Below are 10,653 nucleotides of genomic sequence, written 5' to 3' on the forward strand. Positions count from 1 at the left end.
TTAGGAATTTGGGGAATCTTCTCTTCTTTAAACTCATGGTTGAAGTTGAGGTCACTAAATAAAGTTATGCTTACTTTTCAGATCTTGCTTTCACATTCAAAAAATTCATTTGAAATACAATTACTTTCATGAGTTCTTAATATTAATCCTCTTAGGTCAATACTGCAATGAAACACTCAGCTATATGCAGTTAAAAAGGTTTTAAAGGCAAGTAAATGTAACATCCTCTTTTTCGCCCCTCTTTCTATCCCTCCCTGTTTTCTCTCCTTGGCTAGCTATAGCTATTCATTAGCTCCAGCCCCTATGGCAATGAGAGTCTTTAACCTCCATTAGATCTAATGTTGATATGTTTCCCCAGCAAAGAGCCAAAACAATTAACACCCCTTCTCACATTTCTCTCCCCTTGGCCCCTAACCACATCAAAATCTGGGCCCACCCGTTCATTACCCACCCCTGAGAATGCCCTTGGGGAGGAAAAAGTCTGATGCTTGGCTGTTGTCTTTTGTATGGTATGCAGTTAGAAGCCAGAAAGAGTTAAAAGAAACTTGTCGACACTAATGAAGTACTGTGTTTTCCCTATGACTTTGCCTGAACGTGGCAGCAAGCGATACTTAGCATTAGGATGAGCTACTAAATCATGATACAACGTAATCACAATGAGGTAACACCCTCTGAGCTCAGTGTTTGGTCTTGTTTTTATTTCTTATATATTCAGCAACAGTGGTGCTCTTTGGTGTTCTTGCTGCAGTAGCACATCAGTATTGCATTACAGTGCAGGGCAATGCACTCTGCTGACTGTGCCTTACCTTAAATGCACCTTTACTTGGACTTTTTCCAAAGCTTTCCCTTAGAAACAGGTTTTATCCACTTCAAGTCTGCATGGAAATTGTGTTTTCAGCAAAATGCTATGCATGCTAAATTATGCTGTCTAATAAACGTATCTGCCAAGTCACTATGTTGGCATGGCATGTACCTGCAAAGTGTTCATTGACAACTCGTTTGTTTTTGTTTCACAAATTCTGCTCATAGAAGCATGATACATTACTTTTTTATAGTTATGTTGTGGCAATGGTGTCTCTTTAAGATATGGGAAGATTAAAAAGACGACTGTGACTTCAAGCACGAGACAGGACATGCTAACTTTATTATCATTTAACTGCACCACAATCTTTCTTAAAATATAGCAAAATATGTTGTGTTTTTAAGTCTTAACATGTGGAACTTGACATGTAATTCTCTATCGTGAAAGGATGCTTCAACCAAACAAACGAGTAGTATATTAAAATGTATTTCTTTAAGAGGCATTCAAGCATGGCATAAAAATCAACTATTTCATGTTTATTTGAGCATATTACCAGCAGATACTTCTTAGTTCATGGCCCCTTTTAAATTCATTAAAAAGTTAGGAGATGTATAAACACTTATTTGAAGGCAGATCACTGACATGAAAAGAATATCATGAAAATACATTTGAATGCATTTCTATTTTTGCATCATCTTCTATTGGTCCTAGTATTCATTTCCTTCCCTTTCTGTACAATAAATAACATATAAAGTCAAAATATGTATGAGCCTGTACTTGTTGCATGACTAAACATGTAACATATCAGTTTGAAGAAACTGTACTGCACACAAACTGCTGCAAAGCACATTTAAATTTAGCAACAGTTTGAGCCTAGGAGCTCTTTGTCACCTCGAAACTGGGGAACACCACTCCTCTAAGTGTTTAGCTGTCAAGTGCAAACGTCTTGACCTTCTAAGACTCAGAATAGACCTCTTTTATTATCCAGGAAATTCCTAGTTTCCTTACCTATAGGTGTGGTGCAGTTGTCTGTGTATCAAATGTCTCACAGTAACACCAGTGGTCCTCTGACTCTAACCCGCAGCTAAATAGTCGAATCGCTCTGACGCAGTTCAGGGAGTACGTTTGGAACCCTGAGCGTGAGTGTACATGTTGGTGTGCGGAGTTAAAGGGAAGAGGTCTAACAAGTGTGATGGCCCATTGATATCATTGATATTCATCTAATCTCCTGTCTTCAGGGGGAGAAAGAGTTTTGGTTTCAACACTTAATTTGATAATCTGCAAGAAAAGCACAAAAGGGACATTCTGCAGATTCTTAACCTTTCCTCAACTTTGGCACTCCCAGAGGCAGGAAAGGAGTATCTTTCACCACAGTTATTAGTTCACAGAGACACCCTTGACCTCTGCAGTGGTAGCCAACTGTCAACATAACTGATGTTATTGTAATGCAGGTTCACTCTCTTTGACTTCTATTGGAGCTATTCAGGCCAATGTGTTTGACCAAATCCTAAAAGATTGTGTTCAGGGATGTATATATTTTAAATAAACTGAATAACGCTACTAAAAGAATAAATGGCCCTGCACTAGTAATATAAAATAAGCATTCCTTTTAAATTACATTTTGTATGTAAAAGTTAAAAACCTTTTTAAAAAGTAGAACTTTTAGAAAAAGACGAAGATCAAACATTAAACATTAAAAAATCTTAAAACATAATCTTGGATTGTAAAACACTGCTGCCACATTTGTTTTGAAACAATTCATTGTGAAAAAGGAATTCTGGAAATGATGGTAACTTTGTTGTCTGTATTTAATAATGGTTATCATATTGTTGTTTTCTGTTAACATACCTAATTGTTGGGTAATATTGATAACCTGGTGTATGTATTGAATAGAATATAGAGCAGTTTTGCAATTCATTTTTATTTGTAGCTTCCTATTCATTAGAGAGAGAAAGCAAGGGAGGGTGGGGCCTCCTTTATCCTTATATCTCTTTCCTTTTGGGTTTGTAGCCTTCACTTAGCAGCTAGTGTAAGCTCATCAAATACACATGCCTAAAAACAATATGAACACATGGTTATGTGTTTTTCTTTTGTTTTTTTTCCTGCAGAGGGCAGGTTTCAAGAAAAATGAAAATGTAAAGATAAGATAGGTAAGAGGAAATTTAAAACATGGAACACATGCTATTAAATACAGAAGAAAAGCATCCACCACCTGAGTGAGTTATTAGAATGTGGTCATTAAGGCAGAGCAGATTATGAAGAGCCTGTAGATTTACATGATAAAACTCTAATATGAGCAGCCTGAGGATTTCTCTCTTTCTCTTTTTTTACGAAAGTTTAAACATCGTTAAATCAGAGTGCGTGTGCACGTGTGTGCGTGAACGCTTGTGCGCATCACACAGCGAAGGACCCAGATGGTGAAAGCTGTCTGTTTCGAGGAAATGCTTTGGAAGTGAACGCGTTGTGTGAACGAGTTTAACAAAAAAAAGGAGAGACGACGCCCCCCCCCCCCCCCCCCCCCCAAACACGTCTCTCTCTTTCTTCGGGTTAAAGCTGAGGAGCTTCTGGTGGTAATGAGAGTTTAACTAGAGTCAATAAATCAGTTAACGGTAATGGTTTATTGCCCTCAACTCGTGTCCTTGTTTTTTTAGGACATTTCTATTTTTCGAAACATGTAAACTTCAGACAAAGACATGAAAGCCGTAATGGCAATCTCATAATTTAAACATTATCTTTGGTAATATTATTATTAAATCGACTAAAAATATGTAAATCTGCCTAATGGTCATAACGTCCATTGATTATTTACCTATTGATCGTTTTCTCTAATATCTCTTTCCTTTCTATTTAGACAGATTTTCAGTCTCCTTATCCAGGCCACCCCGCGTCATATTTAGCCCCCTGCACACATTTCCAGCGGGTTATCACAATTGCCATTCCTCCCCTCCTTTCTGATGTGTTACCCAGATTACCATCAGTGCCCCTCAGATATTTTTAACAGATCCTCGGCGCTCGGCAATATCCACTCGGAGCCATCTGGTGCAGATCAAAATCTCCTGACTTCTTGGGCTTCAGTCGTTAAGGCATTAAATCTAGATCTACAGAATACCGCCCGTTGACTTGGGAGGTGGCTGGTATAAGAATTGAATCAAATGAAAATAGAAGTGTTAAAACATGAACAGCCCCCTCTCGTGAGCCACATGGCTGTGTCACGAGTGGACACACAGCACAGGAAAGTAGAGGTTAGAGACCGACCCTTTCTTTTTCTGAGCTGGGAAAAGGATAAGAGGTTGAAAAGGAGCTGACCAAAACCCACTTCAGATATATATATATATATATATATATATATATATATATATATATATATATATATATATATATATATATATATATATATATATATATATATATATATATTTTAATTGAACTCTGTGGAATTATATTTTTTGAAAGCTTATTTTATAAACATATAAAATGTGTGCTTTTAATGAATAACACTCACTTTTTTAGTGAAAATGTTACAGATGTAATACTATTCAACCTTTGGTTAAAGTATTAAAATTAAAGCAAGATGTTTAAATTCAATTTGGGGCTCAAAATAGGATAAAATGTTATGGCGCTTTCAGTGATTTTACAGCCGGGTGCTTTGCTGTTTGAGTTATCCATGGCTTTTCCTCATTCCTTCTCAATCAAAAACAAGGAAACGTGAAGTGGCTCTGTTGTTACAAAGGACAACACCAATCTGCTTTAAGTCTCACACACACACACACACACACACACACACACACACACACACACACACACACACACACACACACACACACACACACACACACACACACACACACACACACACACACACACACACACACACACACACACACACACGCGCGCACAGATGGAAAGAGGGTGAGAAAAAAAGAGAGGGAGAATTTGGCTGATTAAACCTTTATGAAGAAATCAAAGAAACCCAAAACAGAAGTCAATAAAAACATGCATAATTAATAAATCATATGGAGAGATTTGCATGGTTTTAACTGCTATGACTTTCGGAGTAAAAACGGGTGTGTAAATTAGCCTTTTGATCTTTAAATTCGCATGGCAATGTCGTGGCTGAAATATAGTAATTTATTTATTTATTTGTTAATTTGGGAATTGTATAAAAATATTTGTTGGACTGTGCCTCATTCTAAGATATTTAATTTAATTAGTTTGTCAATTTAGTCATTACACGTGAACAAATAATATGGAGAACATTTTAAAGAAAAAGTTAGAGGAATACGCTTTAAGAGTAGGCTAAATGAGTCACTGTGTATTAAATACACGCACCAGCAACCCGTGATAGCAGATTCATCTGCCGAGAGGCTTTTTCCCTCTTTAATTACAATCTAAATCTATTCAAAGTAAGTTCCTTCTTCTGACGGGTTTACTTCCCCCTGTGTCGGACAGCTGTAAAATCGTGTAGACAGGTTGTCATACAACAATCAAAGCCTTCGGTGAATGGACTCTAATGCTTGAACATTTAACATACAATAAGTCCAAACACGGAGGGGGAGAGAGAGAGAGAGAGAGAGAGAGAGAGAGAGAGAGAGAGAGAGAGAGAGAGAGAGAGAGAGAGAGAGAGAGAGAGAGAGAGAGAGAGAGAGAGAGAGAGAGAGGCCCCAGCCAATGTGCTCACTCTATATTCACATTGTCCACATTGCTCCAAACGAGGAGGAGCTTGCAGGCTCAAGTAGGGGATGCCAATCAAAGCATCAACTTCAAATTGTATCTGAGAGATCAGCCTGGAGACCTCAGGGCCAGGCGCGTCAGTCGGAGCGCAATTGTTGATCAGATCACATCCAGCGGACTTTGCGCGAGAAAAGAGAGGAAGCCGAGATTTAAGAGCGGGTTGTTTTGACTGCATACCGCGGTATGTCTGTAGTAGCTGTGACTTTGGCATAAACACTTTCCCTGCACTTCTCCGGTTTCCTTTTTTTCTTTTTTTATCCTCACACACTTTTTTACGCAGTTTTGTCGGACGATACAGCAGTGAAACAATTCGGCGGAGGAGATGTCTTTCCCCCAGCTAGGCTACCCGCAGTATTTGAGTGCCTCCCAGGCGGTGTACGGGAGCGAGAGACCGGGGGTGCTTACGTCTTCGTCCCGGGGAGGGAGCACCGACATCGGGGGAAGTCCGTCTGCCACAGCAGCAGCGGTCAGCTCTGTGTTAGGCATGTACGCCAACCCGTATGCACACAACTACAGTGCTTTCTTACCTTACACCAGCGCGGACTTAGCTCTTTTCTCACAAATGGTAAGAATTATTATTGGTTTTCGTTTCCGGTTACGAGTTGGTTTTACCAGAACGATTGTTTATTCTTGAGGTTAGGACCGCTGTCTCTGGAAAAACAACAGCCAAAAAAGGCTGGTTAACCTAAAAAGGAATAATTAAAAAATGAAGGGATATTCGACTCTTGTTTTTTTAAATATCAATTGCTAAAATTAATCCACATTTTACTTGATTTTTCCCAGATCAGAGCAGTTTGGCAATGTAACAAATGTGAAAAGTACAAGCAAAAAACAAAGATCGGTCTCGAAATGATTTATTATACCTTAAATGAAAACAAGTAGCCTAAACAAAAGTTGCAATTAACATCACCCATACGGTTATAATCTCACTGTTGCAAAAAATCAATTGCAAAGTTTGCATACATACGGTGTATTAAAAAGTAAAGAGAAAGTTTCTTTTTTACCCCGGCCATATTAGGCTATTTGTTATCAGATCGTTAGAAATAATCTCCCCCATAAAACAAAAGCTTAGGCTATAAATATAACATAACTTTCAATTGTGTTGGCTTTGTTTTGCTACAGTACACTGTTGTCATGGCTGAATGCCACATGGATTTTTACTGTGCCGAGATAAAGAATTGTCAGACATGTATTGCCCTAAAATACACCTGGCGATGAAAAAAACTAACTTCAGTTTGCTAATGTGCTAGCAAATGTGTGCACCATGCCATAGCCAGACTTTTGCTCTAAAGCTTCAAAACAAGAACTATTATCCTAAAAATCCATGTCCTTCTGATCGATATGTATGAGTGCTGTGCACAAAGCAAATATAACTGAGCCAGTAGAAGTGTGACACGCTGAAAAAACTTCACTTAGGCTTGAAAGTGCTCTGACATGCTTTAGGAGTGTAGAGGGGAGTTTGGCTGGTAAACATGAAAGCTGGCAGTTTGCACGCCATCTGTGTGTTCACAAAGAAGAACCGAACTTTTTCTCGTCCAGTTAACTTTATTTGTTCCTTTTTTATTATTTTATTATTTAAGACCGACATGTTTGGAACATGTTTGCTAATAAAAGGTTTGTGATTTGACAGAGTAGACCTATTTGTGCAGGCGAAGGTGGCACAGTCCCAGCACGAGATATTTAGCAAGTTGAAAAGCTTATTTGTGGAGTCAGGTGCAACTGAGTCATTTTACTTGTTTGAGTTGCAGACATAGCCTATTACAATGGCTGGAATGCATTTATGCGTCAGTTTAATACAACATAGTTAAACTATTGAGCAAACTTACGATGCATTTTACACGTTTGACTATTAAATAATGTTTTGCTTTTTTTTTTCAAGGGATCCCAGTACGAACTTAAGGATACTCCAGGCGTCCATCCTGCCAGCTTCGCAGCCCACACATCTCCAGCCTTCTACCCATACGGTCAGTTTCAGTACGGTGATCCGGCCAGGCCCAAGAACGCCACCCGGGAGAGCACCAGTACCCTGAAGGCCTGGCTCAACGAGCACCGGAAGAACCCGTACCCCACCAAGGGAGAGAAGATCATGCTGGCCATCATCACCAAAATGACGCTGACGCAGGTCTCCACATGGTTCGCCAACGCCAGGAGGAGGCTCAAGAAGGAGAACAAGGTGACGTGGGGGAGCAGGAGCAAAGAGGACGGCGAGGACGGTAACTTGTTCGGTAGTGGGGACGAGGCGGAGAAAAACGAAGACGAGGAGGAGATTGATTTGGAGAGCATAGACATCGACAAAATCGACGACAACGACGGGGATCAAAGCAACGAGGATGATGATGATAAATCAACAGAGGGCAGCAGGGAACACAGGGGCGGACTCGGTGCCGGGGGAGACTTGGACAGCTTGGAGAAAAGACGGGTCTTTGCCCTGCAAGCCCATGAGGTCTTTGAAAAATCTAAGATCCCACTTTCAGTTCACCCAGGGAGTAAGGAGAACTCAGACGGCAACAACAACACCACACGAGTTTTGTCCCCGGATAGACCCGGGAGCTTTCCTCTCCCTTCTAACAATAAGCCCAAAATATGGTCTTTAGCAGAAACAGCCACTAGTCCTGATAGTTCTTCTCAAAAACCCACGTCCCCGTGTGGCCCTGCGGCCACAACTCACTCATCTGCGCCCCACCACCAGATCCAGACCCACCCGGCCTTCCTCCCCAGTCATGGACTGTACACCTGCCAGATTGGAAAGTTTCACAACTGGACGAATGGCGCATTCCTGGGACAGAACTCCCTGCTCAATGTGAGGTCGTTTCTGGGAGTAAACCAGCACCACCACCACCACAACCACCACTTGCAGGCCCAGCAGCAGCCGACATCGGTGGTGGTGTCGCCGGTAGCAGCTGCAGCAGCACTCAGCAATGACAGCAAGGCCCCAGCAGAGACCCACAGTCCCAAACACATAGGTAGGATCAAAGGCTCCATGCATGCACGCGCATGAATGTCAGAATGAGTGCTATACATTGTATATTAAAGCTAATGTGTGTATTTTATTTAGGGTGCATCTTGTATTTGTGTATAATTATATTAACTTGCAGGCGTCAGTAGACAATATATACACACTAAAAACAACATGTTTTACATACTAAATGAACGCAACCAAATGTATTCTTTTTTTTTGTCCGACATGTTCATGGGCCTAAATATTGGGATTATGTATGATCAAATGTAATTAAATAATTAGAATTTATCCAGCAAACCAGCAGTGATAATTATTTTTTTTATATTTCCTTTATAGAGCATGAAAACGGTGTAAGGTCTGTTTCACCTCCAACACAGATCCTGAAGTCTTCCTTTCGACCCATCCATGACAGGTAAGAAAAAGTTTTTACTTTTACAAAAGACAATAAACAAAGGGTAACGTCAGAGGAAAAGCAGCCTCAGGTTAATAAAGACAATTTCACCATGTATAGCATAAGGTTATGAACAGATTTGGATTTTTTTGTATTATGTTATTAAAATTACAGAAATAAGCATAATGGAAGGCCCAGGATCATGGTTTCATGATCATGAATTCCAGTATTTAGACGTAATTTGTATGTTTGGCAGTTGTTTTGTTATAAAAAAAAACCCAAATAACTATGATAACACTACAGAATAAATACAACTAAAATAAATAAAACACAGTTTGTTTTGCGGGTGACAGGGGTCTTGACTCCCATCCCACACCCCCTTTAATTCCTCCCCTCTGGGGAGAGTGTGGCTACTTATCAAGTCACCGAGTAAAACGGGCTCTGTCTGGGCTGTGTGCTTTCCCTAAAGACCCATGGGAGCCCCGGAGCCCAGGGGAGCGCTCTTACCGAAATGCGAAAAAAGTTTACCTCTGTTTCAAGCATAACAAAATGTCCCCTCTATGTAACGTCCATATGGATCAGTCGTATACAAATAATACAATTAATAACAAGTGTCGATAACGGTTGCATAAAGAGGGTTATTTTCCCCTGCACTCTCACATTTTTTCGAGTTCCCCCAAAAATATTCTGATGTTTTATTTTAATTGTATTATTATTATTATTATTATTATTATTATTATTATTATTATTATTATTATTATTATTATTATTATTATTATTATTATTAGTATCAGTATTAGTATTAGTATTATTAAACAAGTAAGTAAAGCGTTGAAGAAAGGGACTGCAGTCTGTTTCAAATCAAAGCTTTTCAGCCATACAATTGAGATGCATATTGAATCCTGCTGTCCAAACACGGCGGGGGTATTTATCTACTTTTCTGTATTATTCTTTATCCAGATCCTCTCTGCCTTCCAGCGCCAGGAGTCCACAAGACGCCACGCAACGAGTCCTCACTGCTCTCTCTTCGGCTTGATCAAGACATTTTTTTTTCTTGCTTGAAAAAAAAAAAGAAAAAAGACTTTACACTCCCTGAAAAGGACACTGAGAAATAATAATGCAGCGTAGCATTCAGTTGGTACAGAACAAATGGCGTAATTTGGTAATATCCTGTGGATGGATGGATTACTTCCTCTATTGTTGTGTAGCCTATAATCGCGCCTAATGTTACTCTCTCCACTTTGCCCAGGCAGGCTGGGACATGTTGGTAGGCTTTTTACTTTATTATTATTATTATTATTATTATTATTATTATTATTATTATTATTATTATTATTATTATTATTATTATTATAATAATTATTATTATTTTTGTCTCTACCTTGTGTTTTTGGTGTCCTTCCTTTAATGTAAATACCAAGTGATTTAAATTTGTAAATAGGAAGCGTTGAAGGAATTTGTCCAGATCGTATATTTTGCCTAATAAACTAAATGAAATTATAGAGAAAACCCATGTGTATGCTCAGCCTATATTTCTTTACTACATGGTATTATTATTATTATTATTATTATTATTATTATTATTATTATTATTATTATTATTATTATTATTACTACTATCAAATAAAACGTTGGCCTACTACCAATTTTAATTCGAAAAGGGTGGGAAAGGGAGAAAAAAAAATGATATTGGCAGTCTGCAACCGGGCTTAATTTTATTCAAGTTGGGAGGAAAGCAGCGTGGATGCATTGAGGTGCTAATAAGTGTCC

At 39.0% G+C, this 10,653-nt stretch overlaps 1 protein-coding gene across 1 annotated transcript; it reads left to right on the forward strand.

The window, feature by feature from the left end:
• Window positions 1-5,581: 5,581 nt before the first annotated feature.
• On the forward strand, window positions 5,582-10,385 carry irx1a (iroquois homeobox 1a). The gene is made up of 4 exons (XM_063878684.1): window positions 5,582-6,098; window positions 7,413-8,496; window positions 8,829-8,904; window positions 9,844-10,385. The coding sequence occupies exons 1-4, from the start codon at window positions 5,856-5,858 to the stop codon at window positions 9,917-9,919; spliced, it is 1,479 nt and encodes a 492-aa protein (XP_063734754.1). The 5' UTR covers window positions 5,582-5,855; the 3' UTR covers window positions 9,920-10,385.
• The last annotated feature ends 268 nt before the right edge of the window (window positions 10,386-10,653 follow it).

This window comes from Eleginops maclovinus, chromosome 3 (genome assembly GCF_036324505.1).
Source record: "Eleginops maclovinus isolate JMC-PN-2008 ecotype Puerto Natales chromosome 3, JC_Emac_rtc_rv5, whole genome shotgun sequence".
NCBI lineage: Eukaryota > Metazoa > Chordata > Actinopteri > Perciformes > Eleginopidae > Eleginops > Eleginops maclovinus.